This window comes from Marmota marmota, unplaced genomic scaffold (assembly GCF_001458135.2).
Source record: "Marmota marmota marmota unplaced genomic scaffold, marMar, whole genome shotgun sequence".
NCBI classification, from domain to species: domain Eukaryota; kingdom Metazoa; phylum Chordata; class Mammalia; order Rodentia; family Sciuridae; genus Marmota; species Marmota marmota.
The window spans coordinates 4,371,865-4,387,236 of NW_025999897.1; the positions used below are offsets into that span (position 1 = coordinate 4,371,865).

Here is a 15,372-nt window from a genome sequence, read left to right on the forward strand (position 1 = left end):
CCATCTACAGCAACGTGATCAAAGGTGCCGGGCCGGGGCCGGGGGCGCGGGGACCCGGGGACCCGGGCGGCGGCGGGCGCGGGGCGGGGCACCGCCCTCGCCAGCCCAGTCCGCGGCGGGGCACCGGCCCGGGGCCGGCTGCTGGGCGGGCGGGAAGGGGGTGCGCCGGGCCCCGCTCCTGCCGCCGGGGTGCCGTCGCTCCCAGGTGAGACGGGGCCGGGGTGGCGGTCACTGCCGGCCCCACACCCCGCGGCTGGCCTCGCCCCCTCCGAGAGGGAAGTGAGGCGAGCCGGGCGTTTCGGAGTGCGGGGTGACCTCCCCTGCCCTCCTCGCTGCAGGCCAGGCAGGACCACCCGAGATCAGCCCCCTGCGCGAGCCTCGCGGCGCCTGGTGGGTGACCCAGCCACAAGGTCGAGGGCGCTCCCAGTTCCCGGGCTTCCTTGGCCCGGCTGGTGAGCAAGGGAATTCTGAAACCATCGCGTTAAGGAAACTTTTGCCTCTTGTCAAAGTGACGGCCCCCAGGGCCAGCTTAGGCAAAGCTGCGAAAGTTGAGGGTGTCACCTTTGGCATCAGGGAAGAGTGGATCCATGCAATTTACCTAGAAAAACTAGCACGAGTGGTTTTTCTCCCCAGTGTTACAGGATGTGTGCCTTTAATCATCCTGCAACATCTTTCACTGTTTTTCTTTCTTTTTTTTGCTAGATAACTGGGCGCAAGAGAAAAGGGGAGGGTCCTGCTTTTTCTATTTAAATGAAATTGTGTGGCAGTATGAAAACTTTCGTCTAAAAGTGATGGGGATCCTGTACAGGTGGAATCAGTGAATCACTGTTAGTTTGGATAATAGGCTCTGCTCCTGTTTGACAGTATTTTTAAAATTAAACGTTGCTCTCAAGTGAAAAATACACAGGTCTTTATTTCTGGACAAAGAAATCGGAAAGGTGGTTTTTATTTTGTCATTTAAAAGAACCAGCTCTCATTTTTCTAGTGTCAGATATTTTTTTTTACATAAAAGGCATTGACAGAATTGAGATGTCAGGTGCATCATAATTCTCCTTATGTTATCTGTGGTACATTTTGTCTAGGAGATTGCTGCAAATGGCAGGCCTTTTCAAGCAGTGTATTTTAAGTGGGGTTTCTTGTTCAGGAAGTCATAAGCAACTCCTTAATGTCACTTTCCCCCCCCTCCCTGGGTTTGCCTGGAGAGGGAGGGTTTGTGAGGCAGTAACTGGTGAACACTAGGCCAGGAGCTCACAGACAGCAACCAGCTCTTAACCTTGGTACCTCTGCAGTTAAACTGTAAAAGACAATTGTATTTAGCCTGCCTGAATGTTTAACCCATACTAATTAAGGTCTCTTTCAGAGTTGCAGACTCTGCCTTGCCAGTCCTTAATTGAAGGTACTTTTGTATCCCAGTGCAGGTGAATTTGAGGAATTACGTTAATGAATAGAGTCAACATGTTAACTGTGGGCTAGGTAAACACCTGCTTCTTCATGTAAACTAAGTCCTAAGTGTGACCTATTTTGAGCATCATTCTGAGGTGAAGCCATTACGCATCCAGTTTTTTTGAGTTGGCGTGATCAGAAAATTAACAGCAAAATGGTTTTTCAAATAAATGACTTCGTGATAGATTGTTAAGATGGACCAAAAGTTAACAACAGTTCAGTGCTAGAAATATATAGTTTGAACTATCCTTTGTGAGTTGATACCTGTTTTTAAATCATTTTTCTGTTGATCTTCCTCCCTTTTTTAGGAAAATCTAAGACCTTTCTGTGACTTACACTGATTTGAAGCTTGGTTTGGGAGAAATTTTGGGGTTCTGAATGTGTTCCTACAAGACTCAGTATTGGGTACTAAGGAACTAAACTGAAGACGTTATATAATTCTTAGTGTTTTGTAAATAAATGTCTTTTAGATGGGCTCATAAAAATCTTGTTTGCAGCCCTTGTCTTCAAGACATTAGGCTATACAGAATAATCTCTTTTTCTTCTCCTAGTTTGGTTTGACCACCTTCCATTCCAGAAATTATTTTATAAATTGCAGCATATTAAAATTTTTCAAAAAGAGTGATTGTGTTAATAGTATTTGCTCTTCAAGACTGTAAACTTAAGAAGGTGTGAGAACATTTTTCCTTGAGAAGATACAGGTGTTTGATTTGTTGCTGGTCTCCACTTCACTTTTGTAGATGGCCCTGAGTAGTTAAAATTTTAAGAAATTAGAATAAAAGCTTATATTAGCATCTAATGACTCTTCCCCACACTTTTTTTTTTTTTTTAAACAAAGGTATGAGGGTGCTGGTAGATGCTCGAGAGAAGCTTCATATTCCTTGGGGAGATAATGAAAACCAGCTACATGGAGACAAGTTGATGGCGTTTGACACCCGGGCCCCCTTGGCTGCCCAGGGAATGGTGGAAACACGGGTCTTTTTACAATATCTTCCTGCTATAAGAGCCTTATGGGCAGACAGTGGTATACAAAATGCCTATGACCGGCGACGAGAATTCCAACTGGTAAGATATTTGGTTTTTTTTTTAAATGTGGTTTTATTTTAATGACTAAATAATATTTGATTTAGCATGCATTTTTCACTGACTTCCACAATATAATGTATCTGTCCAAAATTATAGCCTCAGTTGTTTGTATTGCTGTATGAGCAAGGTAAAAAGAAGGCAAATTAATGAAGCTATCATATTGGTCATTCTCCTTTTTTGTTGGGAGGGTACCAGGAATTGGACCTGGGGACATTTAACCACTGTGCCACAGTCCCACCCCTTTTTATTTTTCAATTTTGAGGCAGGGTCTTGTTAAGTTGCTTAGGGCCTCACTAAGTTGCTGAGGCTGGCTTTGAACTTGGGATCCTCCTGCCTCAGTCTCCCAAGTTACTGGATTACAGGAATGTGCCACCTTGCCCTGCTTCTTTTTTCCTTTTTGAAAGTGAGGTCGTCATGATTTTCATAGGCACTTTCTTCTAATTTTGTTCTCGTTTTGAAACTAATTTTCTCCTAACCCTAGCAACAGTGTTCATCTTTCTGAAAAATTGGCCTTTTATTCTTGGAATAAGAGTTCAGTAACTGGAACTTAGTACAAGTGTGCTCTTTACTCTTTAGGCATACTCATGATACGTACCTCGATATGCAGAGATTAAAATGTTTATTAATGTTAACAATAATTGTATTTTTTTTCTATCTTTGCATTTTTGTGTTTTCTTAAGGACCCGAGGTTCATATTATAGTTCTTTTATTTTTTCCACACTTAAAAAAATGTTTTTAGTGTAGATGGACACAACACTTTTATATTATTTTATGTATTTATTTTTATGTGATGCTGAGGATCAAACCCAGTGCCTCATACACTACTAGGCAAGTGCTCTACCACTGAGCTATAATCCCAACCAGCCCTTTTTCCCACATTCTTTACTTGTGCATTATAGTTGTACATAATGATGGGAAAAAATGTTTTTTATTAAAAAGCAATATTTTTGTACCTAGGCTTCATATGGGAAACAAATTATTTTACATTTAATTCTCCTCCTTGGTCTTAGACAAGAGTAATTAGTAGCTATTATACAGCATTGAAGAAGTGTAGAAAAGAAAGGCTGAATCCAGGTTAAAGATACAAAAATAATAATTGAGAGATTTTTAAATCAAATGTTTTATAATTTAGTTTTAAATGCCTAGTATTCTGGGTTTTATTTGCCAAAGACCAGAAAGAATCCAACACTGATAGCGGTCCAGACCATACGTACTTTGGAGGTAGTTCAGATCTGAAGTGTTCTACTATAATATGATTAAAATAAAGTGACAGTTAAAAGTAAAACCGCTTAGGAAGTTGATGATGTCACCAACATTAAAGTGATCTTCACTTATGGGTGTGGCTATACAAGGATGTACAGCCAACAGGCTTTGCTGTTACAGCTTGTACTCAGAAGCAATCTTAACTAGTCAAAGTTCTAGAAAAGTGTTCCTGGTATCTTTTTATAGAACAGATACCTTAAACTGACATTCTTTGAATTATGGCTCTTGCTTGTATCATATAACTTCAGTTTGACTCTGTACTATCTAGTAGAGTTATCTGCTTTTGTGTAGGTATCTTGTCAGATAGTTTGTTCATTTCTAAAAGTCAGAGACTGTCTCAGGTTATTGTTAAAATTCAGAAGCTGGCAGTATGCATGTTGAAAATTATGAATTTAACTTGACAGGTGGCTTCCATCCAGTTCCCGTATTTCCGGTTGGTTTTTGCTCTGGCCGGTGTTATTTTATTTTCACTAGGGCTGCTTGAATGCATTCCTTAGCTTACCTTTTCTCATTTCCCTTCTCCATCCCTCTAGTTTTTAAGTGCTACTTCTTGTTCTTAGTTCATTTCTTGACAGACCACATTTTCTGCTCTTAAGTTTTCTCAGGCTCTTGCTCATTCATCTTTCAAGGTCAGGAAAGAAACAGCCATCTGTAATAACCATTCAGTACATATTGAATGAATAAACAAACAACTCTGTACCTGAAAGTTCTCTGTGGGAAAGTTCCTTATTTGCCCTAAGTCCATCTAATTGAAGTTGGGCTTTCACATCCTAGTCACACATTAGGACTCATGTTGTTGATAAAGATGCCTAAATATTTCTTTTTCATTGAAACTAATAGGTAAAACTACTTAAGATGAAGACTGGCATGCTCTTGACTTGAGCCAGCTAATGCTTCAGGAGCTAAGTTTAAAAGGCAGGCAATAAAAATCCTTTTTTCTTAATAAAAAGTAAAGGCACACACACCAAAAAAAAGAGGAACAAGGTGAGATTTAATTTTAAACTGGAGACAGTATTTTTTACCTGGGTGTATCCTTGGCATTGTTAATAGAACTGGCCTGTATAGTAGGTGATTATTATGTTGCCTTAATGACTCTTAAACTTTTGGATTCTTGGTAGTGCTGGGCACTGAAAAGATACTTGGTTTATTTAAAATTTTCCTCAAAGTTATTGTCAGTTCCCTCTAATTGTCTCCATACAGCAAATCCCCAATCCTGTTCTTTCTTTGTTCATAAAGTCTCTTGCATCCATTTCCTTCTTTTTTTTGTACTGGGGATTGAACCCAGGGGCACTTAACCACTAAGCCACATCCCCAGCCCTTTTTATATTTTATTTAGAGTCTTGTCAAGTTGCTTAGGACCTCTCTAAGTTGCTGAGGCTGGCTTTGAACTAGCCATCCTCCTGCCTCAGCCTCCCTAGCCACTGAGATTGCAGGGGTGAGCCACCAGACCCAGCCATTTCCTTCTTTCTTCCTTTACATTATTGTCCTTGTTCCTCTTGTGTGAATTCCAAAGTAATCTTGTTTAAACACAGCATGGCATTGCTCAGAAAGCTTTGACCATTCTTGCTTGCCTCCAGAACACAGCTCAGCCTCATTGTGGGAGTCAAGACTCAAGTAGCTTACCTATGATTCCAACACTGGGTTTCATTAGGCTGCCGAACACACTCGGGAACCTCTTTTATTTATTTAGGTATGGGGAGTTGAACCCATGGATGCCTAACCGCTTACCACATCCTCAGCCTTTTTATATTTTGTTTTGAACTAGTGATCCTCCTGCCTCAGCCTATGGAGTTGCTGGGATTACAGGTGTGTGCCACTGTGCCTGGTGCCCTGTACAACCTCTTAATATCCACATGCTCTGATTCTCTTGTTTCCATAAAGCTCCTCATGTAGTCCCTTTGTGAGAACCCTATCTGTTCATCAGCTCTTACCCTTTCACTGAGAGCAGTAGTAATCAAATTTTAATGTGACTAAATGTGGTCGGTGGATCCCTTGCTTCGGATTTACTGGCATGCTCATTAAAACAAAACAAGTAGATTCCCAGACTCCATCATGAGGATCTGGTTCCAGAATCAGATGAGACCCAGTCATCTGTATTTTAAGCAAATGGCCATAGATGATTTGGATGAACTTGTTCCCATCACATCCTTCCCCTGACATGTCTTAGGAAAATGTCTCACTTGAAGCTTCCCCGTCCCTGAGGCTGGAATGTGTCTCCCTGTGCCCTCTGGTCTCCCAAGTGTGCTTGCTGCTTACATTCTCAAAGCCCTCCTGTGCCTTAGAGTTGCTTGCATTCCTGTTTGGCCCCTGGCTGATGCAGAAGAAGCCCCGTGGCATGCCTCCTTAGTCTTTTTCATTAGCCTAGGGCCTAACACTTTATTTCCTCGTTTTTAGTGACATTCTGAATTATAGAGAGTCTTCTAGGGGAAAAAAAGAAGAAAAAGAAACATTCTATATTAAGTTACTTCTGGGAAATATAAATCATGTCCTTACAGTAGTTTGAATTTTCCAGGAAATGAGAAGTTTTTGTATCATATAATCATAATTTTTTTTTGCTGGGTGCAGTGGTGCACACCTGTAATCCCAACCACTAGGGAGGTTGAGGCAGGAGGATCACAAGTTCAAGGTCATTCTCAGCAACTTAGTCAGGCCCTAAGCAATAGTGAGACCCTTTCTCAAAAAAAAAAAAAAAAAAAAAAAATTTAAAGGCCTGGGGATATAGCTCAGTGGTAAAGGGTCCCAGGGTTCAATACCCAGTACCCCAAAGTGTGTGTATGTATGTATGTATGTATATATATATATATATATATATATATACACACACACACACACACACACACACACACACAATATACATATTTGTATTCATACACATACATACACATATATGTATGCATATATGAAATCATAACTTTTTTGTCTTTTAGTAATGTTTAACATTGTAGAATTTTGAATTTTGGATAGGAAAAGTAACTGTCAAGGAAGTAAGAGGAATTAGCAGATAAAATTAGTCTTTCCCTTTCGACTAATGATTGATTATTAGACCCAATGCAAATTGAAATGAAAAATTACAACTTTTAAGACTGTCCATAATTAACGTTTTGCTTAAGATGAATGAATACCTTTTAGTCAATTTTTTGGATAAGGGGTAGAGAAGTAGCCTATTCTAAAGGCCACTGTTTTGTTAGTAATAACTTTGGGTGCAAACCTAAGTGTTTTCTAAGTTCCCAAAGGCAGACATTTCCTTTTCTGGTTAGTCGCATTATGGGAAAACTAAATAGCTTAGTGTGGAAAATAAAAATCTAAGACTCACATTTCTTGTTAAAACTTAGTGTAACTTCATAGTTATAGTTATAAATTGCACTTTGAGAATAATAAAAAGCAGTTCCTTGAGCACTGGATTAAATATTTATAATTCCCCAGTTTGTGCTTTTGAGTGTAGCCTGCCACTCACTGCACTAATTCTTTAGAAAAAATGAATGAAATGACAAAAGCTAGGTAATGTGGTAATCAGAAGAGATAAGGGGGTTAAGGATTAGCTGGGATGTATGATGCAGTTGGCGATATGGATCAGACCAACACAGTGGCTGGGAGTCAATGCCAACTGTTTTCTTTCTTTTTTTTTTTTTTTTTAATATTTTTTAGTTGTAGATGGACACAATAGCTTTATTTTATTTTTATGTAGTGCTGAGGTGAGCATACTAGATGAGAATACTAGATGAGCACTTAATCACATACTAGGTGAGCAATCTACCCCCGGGCCACAACCCCAGCCCTGTTTTCATTTTTTGATTTGCAGCTCCTGTTGAGAAGTGTGAGCAACACTGGTTGTACAGGACAAGACTGGACAGCGTTTGTCTTAGTGAGAGGAGCACCCTGTAGCTTCCTAGTTTATTAAAGTGTTTAATATTAACATTGTCAGTGCTAATACAGCTTCCTGCAACAGCCAGTCTTTTCAATTCCTGAAACCAAAACTATTTTCTTTGTTAATTATGGTGACTTTAGTTGGACTTGACTTTTCTTACTCAAGTGATAGTTTGTACTTGATGAAAGTTGTACTTCTCCAAGCTGATAAAGTAGTTTATTCATGAAGATAGTCTGTGTAACAAAGTAACCATTTAGTTTTGTCATTGGCCTATAGAAAGGAGCTGAGTGACAACCGAAGTAGAACTAGAAACTTCTGTTTTGACTAAAATATTTTTCTTTATTTGCACTGCAGCATATAATTAAAATATAATTGAATCAGAGTCATTTGTTTATTCATTAACACTGATTTTGATTTGCTTTAAAAATCGATTCAGTTATTACTTACTATTCAATTATAAATACTATATTTCTGTTGTAGAATTTGATCCACTTTTCTCAGTAAAATCAAGGAAGGACTTTGACTTCCATTCTAAAAAACTGTTGAGTGTTTACTGATTCTAGGTTTAGGGTAGAGTCTTCTGGCTTTTAAAATATAAGGATTATATAAAATTAAGAGATGGTAGAGATTTAGTTTATGTCTTTTATAGGTAGAACTTCCTTTGGGTGAATTTGATCAGATGTAAGAGTGTTTGCTCTTACTTTAGCCAAATCTTGGAAACCCAGAGCCATAGTATTGTTTACTTTAAACACAAAGGATATTTTGGCATGTGCTTATAGTTTTAATGTAACTTTGTGAGAGGGTGTGTGAGTGAGCGCATGTGCACATAGGCTTAATCACTTGAGTGTTGACATTTTCATGTTTACTTTTTTTGGCTGGAAGCGTGACTAGAATATCTGGGCTCTTGGTGCTAAAAGGGAATTGGAAACTCCTTTGCTGCTTTCTGTATTACTTTTATTGCTAAACTGGACTTTGGTATGGTAACTTATGCTGCTTTGAAAATGTTTATTAAAAAACAAGAGGATGGAACAAGGAAATAGTTGTTATGAAAGCAAGACTTTAGTTTCAGAACTCTTTACTGAGAGTGTGGACTTAATGCAGGAAAAAGGTTTGTGCTTGCTTTAAAGAAAAGCATAATGGTCTGTAGCTCCTGGACGGAATAGTCCCTGTTCATCTTTTGCAGATGGGCAGCAGCCCAACTGAATCAGGGCATCTAGTCATATTGGCCCAAACAGGTACCAATTTCTTTCTTCAGATAACTACTTTTCAGTGTTGGTACCTAAAAGTGCTGCTTAATAACTTCATGTTTGTAGTAATTGCTTTGTACTTTTCAAAGCTCTATCACATACATTGTCATCTCATCCTTAAAAAAATAAATTAATTAAAGTCACGGGGAAAACAAAATACATGCTGCTGTTCTCACTTTACAAATTAAAAAGCTGAGACCCAGGTTCCTTGATGTTTTGATTCATAGACCTAGTAAATGACAAAACAGACCCTGAACCCCTCTGCTTATTTCTCGTCTGCAGTGCTGGCCACTAAACCCATTGGCAAGGCTCACACATATCCATGAGGCATTCTTTCTGACCACCACCCCCACACACAAGTAATCAGCCTTCCTCTGTTAAGTTCTAGCATATTATTTTAAGTATGTGTAAAGTTTTATTAAGAGTATTCGACATTACAGTGATATTCATGTAATCCTTTACATATTCTGAACTTTTATCATCTCCCTAAGGTATTTGTTCCTTTTTTACTTTACTAACCAACTTATAGTTAGGATATAAATAATTTTAAGTAACATTTAATGGTAAATATAATAACTTAGAGTAGTCTGGTTTGTCCTGCCTGTCCCTTATAACCTTGGTAAAGGCTCAGGCTGCATCTTCTTGAAGGTTCGCATAGTGGTGATCCTCAGCTGATTGTCCATCCGTGAACATGGCTTTTTGTACTCTGAAAAACACAAGTTTAATGGCAATCAGTCAACTAAGAGGCAGCCATACATTTTGCACCTATCCTGTGTATAATTATCCACATTTGCTTTTGTTTTTGGAGACGGGGTATCAGAACATTTATTGTTTTTGTGAAATTTTTTGAAATGCTTCTTATGTAATTAAGTCACAGTTTTTATACTGCATGTGAACAACTCACATTATAGTTTGACTTAATTTTTTAAATATGGATCTTTTTCCTGTAAAAAATTAGCAGTGGTTTTTATTTCATTGCTTGGAAGTGTTTCATTGTTTCCCTATCTATTCGATGTTATTCTTTATCTATATTGTAAGTCTCTCTCTCTTTTTCTTTTTGGCACCAGGGATTGAACTCAGGGGTTCTGGACCACTGAGCCACATCCCCAGCCCTATTGTATTTTATTTAGAGACAGGGTCTCACTGAGTTGCTTAGTGCCTCGCTAAATTGCTAAGGCTGTCTCAGTCTCCTGAGCTGCTGGGATACAGGCGTGTGTATCCCACTGTGTCCAGAGATTTCTATCTTTTTTAATGATGCTTTTTAAAAAAATTTTTGCTAGAGCCACTAGCACAGAGCAGTATTAAGAATGGACTGAGTTGACTGGGCGTGGTGGCACACACCTATAATTGCAGCAACTCGGGAGGCTGAGAAAGGAGGATTGAGAGTTCAAAGCCAGCCTCCACAACTTAGTGAGACCCTGTCTCGAAATAAAATGTAAAACGGGCTGGGGGTGTGATGCAGTGGTTAAGCACCCCTGGATTCAACTCTTAGTACCTAAAAAAAAGCAGCGGGGGGAGAATGTAATGATACAGATCAAGGAAATAGTTTTGAGAACTGGACTTGAGTGGACTTGGCCAATGTTACTAATCTTTTGCAGTGGTGATAGTTGTTAATCTTTCATATTTAATCACTCTTTTGGGAAAAAGGATCAAGGAGGGTTTTTTTAATATTTTTAGTTGCAGATGGACACAATACCTTTATTTTTTATTTTTATTATTATTTTTTTAATGTGATGGAGATCGAACCCAGTACCTCTCACATGCTAGGCAAGCACTCTACTACTGAGCCACAGCTCCAGCCCAAAGAGATTTTTAAATCAGTGTGGTGGGTGAACTTTTTTCATCCTTATCTAGTCTGCAGTAGACACGGAGTACTTTGGTAGACTTACACTTCATTGATTTATTTTTATTTTTGGTCTAAGTAGGAAGACCTGTTAGTTGGTTTGTGCTGTGTGTGCTTTTTGGCCCACTTTTATCCTCCATAAAATTTTAAAAATAACTATTTTCACTTATTGTTTTATATGTTGTAAAACATTTTTACACATGGTTTTAATGTGATGACCTTAAGGTTTGATGTGGTTTGTGTTGTGCTATGAGGTAAAAGTGGAACAAAGTGGCCAGCCAGATCACTGCCACTAACGGGCTTGAGTGAGTCCCTCAGAGTCTCAGAATTTCTGTTTACATGACTGTAAAATGGGGACAATCACAGGATCTACTATCAGTTGTTTTATTGCATGGGATGATCCATGTGAAGCCTTTGGCACGGTGTCTGACATGTATTAAGTATATTAGGATTCACTACCCCGAGCTCTGTCCCCAGCCCAACAGCTTACTTCTTGTTAGAAAATGTGTTTTCTTTAGTAAGATCACACACCCAAGGGAGATTTGTTCCTTGTTACATTGGTTCTTGTGGCCTACTAATAGCATTGTCAGGTCAAAAATTTGTATGAGGTGGTTCTTCATTCTTCACAGTACTTGTTGAAAAACATTTTGTAAGTGATGGGACTTTATCTTTATGGCTAGTCCTTATATCTATTTATAAATAATTTTAAAAACAAATTCTGTAATTTGCAGATCTGAAATTCTAAAGAATTAAATGTAACCTGGGTTGAGTATCTCTTATCTGGAATGTATGGGCCCAGAAGTGTTTTGGATGTTTCAGCTTTTGAAATATTTTGCACATAATGTATTTCTTAGGGATGGGATCCAAGTCTAAACACAAAAATTCATTTCTTGTACATATTGTACACATAACTGAATCTAGTTTTATATGGTATTCTTAGTGTGCCTATTTGTCTGTGACCTGTCACTTGGGGTCAGTGAGAAATTTTCCACTTTTGGTGTCACATGGGTGCTCAAAATGTTTTGGATTTTGGAGCATTTCAGAGTTTGGATTTCCAGATTTTGAATGGGTAACTTGTAATGAAAATAAAAGTATTTTGAAAATAATAAATGCATTACATAGGTGTGACAGTATTGATCTCCCCATAGCCTCTTTTTTTGTTGTGGTGGTACCACTGGGGATTAGACCCAGGTCCTCGGTGCATGTTAGGCAAGCAGTCTGCCACTGAGCTGTATATCCCCAGCCCTTTTTATTTTGAGACAGGGTGCTGCCAAATTGCTTGGACTGGCTTCCAATTTGTGATCCTCCTGCCTCAGCCTCCCAAGTAGCTGGGATTGAAGGTGTGTGCCACCACGTGGGGCTAGTTGGTCTCATCTTCACTCTGAGATATCTAGCCAGAATTATCTAATGGTTTGGAAAATGTGTTCCTGAAATGCTTTAGATGTTTAGGCAAAGCTGGCCAAATCCTAGTCTTTCCACTCAAGTGTGGCCAGATAACCTGCAGCACAGGTGCAGGCGTCTGCCACCCACTGAGGGGGCTCGCTCTGTTGCTCTCCCTTCACCTTCATCTTTGTGGCTCCCTTACACACATACACACATACACACATATGTACTCTCCCTTTCCTCCATTTTCCTGCCTGTGATTTGGCAGAGGCTTTATGAGTATTCAGGTTAAAAGGGGCAATTGGGTTTCATCTAAGGATTAAAAAAAAAAGTTCCTTTTGATTGTAAAATACAGAATGCTCTTTTTTTTTTTTTTTTTTTAGGTTCTGTGTGGTTTTTGGTGAGTTCTTACAGCATCTGACTATTTTATATAAAAACAAATTTAAAATATTAGTCTAACAGAGAATCCCTACCTTTTTCCAGGAAGCAAATTATAAATAAATTTCAAGTTTGCACCCCATAAAGAAAAAGTTTTGATTTTAGCATTGAAAACCAGTGTTGGCCATCAAACAGAACTCTTCTATGCCACCCCACCTCCCCAAAGTATAACAGTATCTGGGTTCTTTGAGCCAGGACAGCTACATTTGGTTTGTAAATAGGGCATTTCTCATCTCTGTAAACCATTTTTTAAAAAATTAAAGAAAAAGAGTTGAAATAATGATTGAAGTGGGGGGACTTTCACTTTCCTTTTCAGCATCCTGATTACTCTTTTCTTGTTCTCTGGGTAACTGTTTAACAGGGTGAATTGTCTCAATAGAAGTTATATAGAGGATCAGTAATATATGCTGGATTTTTTTTTTTTTTTTTGTATTTAGTTATAGACGGACACAACACCTTTATTGTTTATTTATTTTTATGTGGTGCTGAGGATTGAACCCAGTGCCTCACACATGTGAGGCTCTGCCACTGAGCCACAATCCCTGCCCAGTAATATGTGCTTTTAATGTGGACTTCTGATATGAAGTCTGGTCGACTATTCATTGATATAAAGGAAGAGGAAAAACTCATTGAAGCTCCTAGTAATGAGCAATTTTTTCCCTGATTTTCCCAGTTGCTGGAGAGACACGCTAGATTATTATTTGGATAGCTCTGCTGTGGTATAATCAACAAATGAAAATGTATACGTGAATATATTTCAGACAAATAAAATTACTACTAATTAATTTTAAGATGGTTTCCATCTTACTTACTCTTTGTTAGGAGGTATGGGGGATTGAAGTTGAACCCAGGGGTGCTATGCCACTGAGTAACCTTTTTTATCTTGAGACTGTGACTCACTGAATTACCAAGGCTGTCCTTGAACTTGATCTTTCTGCCTCAGCCTTACAATTATGGGATTACAGGTGTGTGCCACTATACCCAGTTAAATTCATTTTTATAAATCTACACTTGATCTTAGCCAAAAGGCCGAGAAACGATATTTTTTATAAATCTAAATGACTAAATAGTATAAAAAAGCTGTAAACATTATTTATGATAATCAAAGTTCTTAAAAAGAATGATGTGTGCAAGGCATGGCAGTACACCCATATAGTCCCTGCTGTTAGGGAGGCTGAGGCAGGAAGATCGCTTGAGCCCAGGAATTTGAGGTCATTGTGGACAACATGGTGAGACCATGTCTCCAAATAAATAAGTTGGTTTGGACAATTTAGATAAAACTTTTGTGGTATAAATGTTTTGCTGTTTTGAACTCCTGCTAACTTTACCACATTTACATTAAAACAATCTTTATTTGCTACAGCTTAAATAATTGTAGGGACATTTAATTGTTACCATGTAGGTTATGTGCACTTCACCTCTACACTAGGACAAGGAGAGCTGCACCTGCTTAATTTTTACCGACTTTTTAATCATGGTATGTTTTGATTAAGTGCAACCAATTTGACAATTGATAATATAATTTAGTAAGAGAACCTGGAAGTCCTTTGTTGAACAGTACTTTGCAGGTTTGGCCTTAGTGTGTGGTATCATTTTTTCCTTTTGGTAGTACTGGGGGTTGGGTCCAGGGCCTTGGGCATATTATGTAGATCATCTACCACTGAGCTATATCCCCAACCTGGTATCTTTCTTTTGAAAATGTATTTTATAAAAAAGTTTATTCTGCATAAGTACATTTTTTACAGGACTATCTGTCTTCCTGATTTTTTTTTTAATTTTTTTTTAGTTGTCGATGGACCTTTATTTATTTGTATGTGGTGCTGAGAATTGAACCCAGTGCCCCACACATGCCAGGCAAGCATTCCACTACTGAGCCACAACCCCAGCCCATGATTATTTTTATATATAATTATATTGTATTCTGTGGGCAAGCATTAGGTTTTGGGAGTTACTTTAAGAGTATCCACCTGTAATCCCAGTGGTTTGGGAGATTGAGACAGGAGGATCACCCATTCAAAGCCAGCCTCAGCAAAAGCAGGGTGCTAAGCAACTCACTTAGATCCTGTCTCAAAATAAAAACAAAATAGGGCTGGGGATGTGGCTCAGTGGTCAAATGTCCCTGAGTTTAATTCCTGGTATCCTCCTATCTGCCAAAAAAGAGTATCCAATTTCATTATAGTTGTGGCTCAGTGGTAGAGCGCTTGCCTAGCACGTGTGAGTCACTGGGTTCAATCCTCAGCACCACAAATAAATAAATAAATAAATAAATAAATAAATAAAATGAAGGTATTGTGTCCATCTATAACTAAAAATACTTAAGGGGGGGTGCAGGAGCCCTGTTATTCAGTTCTGGTGACTTTCTTTAGCTGCTTTTGGTGCTCTTGCTCTCCTGTAGATGAAGTTGGCGCTTTTTTGCAGGCTAGATGTTTGCTATTAATCTCTATTGCCCGTAGATGCTAGTTGTTTGCTAAATAGGCAAACTAACCAATATATAATTATGCATGTGATCAGTGCTCTGAAGGAAAAGGAAGCAACAAGATTCCAAGAGGTTGGTCTGAGGACATGACATTTTGGTTAAGACCCCATGGAGAGACTGACAGCCAGGCAAGAAGGAGAAAGAAGGAGCACTGAGGATGGGAAAGCCCGTTGCTGTCAGAGAATGTGCTCATGGCCAGGGAGGGTGGAGCATGAGGGATGTTTGACCTGGTCAGAGATGGGCAGAAGCCAGTTAACTGCCAGGTCTGTAGGCCACTTTGAGGATTTGGGGGTTTCTCTGAATGAATCAGGAAGCCACCAAAGGATTT

At 38.9% G+C, this 15,372-nt stretch overlaps 1 protein-coding gene across 1 annotated transcript in view; it reads left to right on the forward strand.

Moving 5' to 3' along the window:
* Nucleotides 1-6: 6 nt before the first annotated feature.
* Nucleotides 7-15,372, forward strand: part of Gna13 (G protein subunit alpha 13) — a 45,413-nt gene continuing 30,047 nt past the window's right edge. The window contains exons 1-2 of the mRNA XM_015504846.2: nt 7-24; nt 2,282-2,508. Of these exons, the coding sequence (XP_015360332.1) occupies nt 2,284-2,508 (225 nt within the window). The 5' untranslated portion in view covers nt 7-24; nt 2,282-2,283. The remainder of the gene's footprint in view (nt 25-2,281; nt 2,509-15,372) is intronic.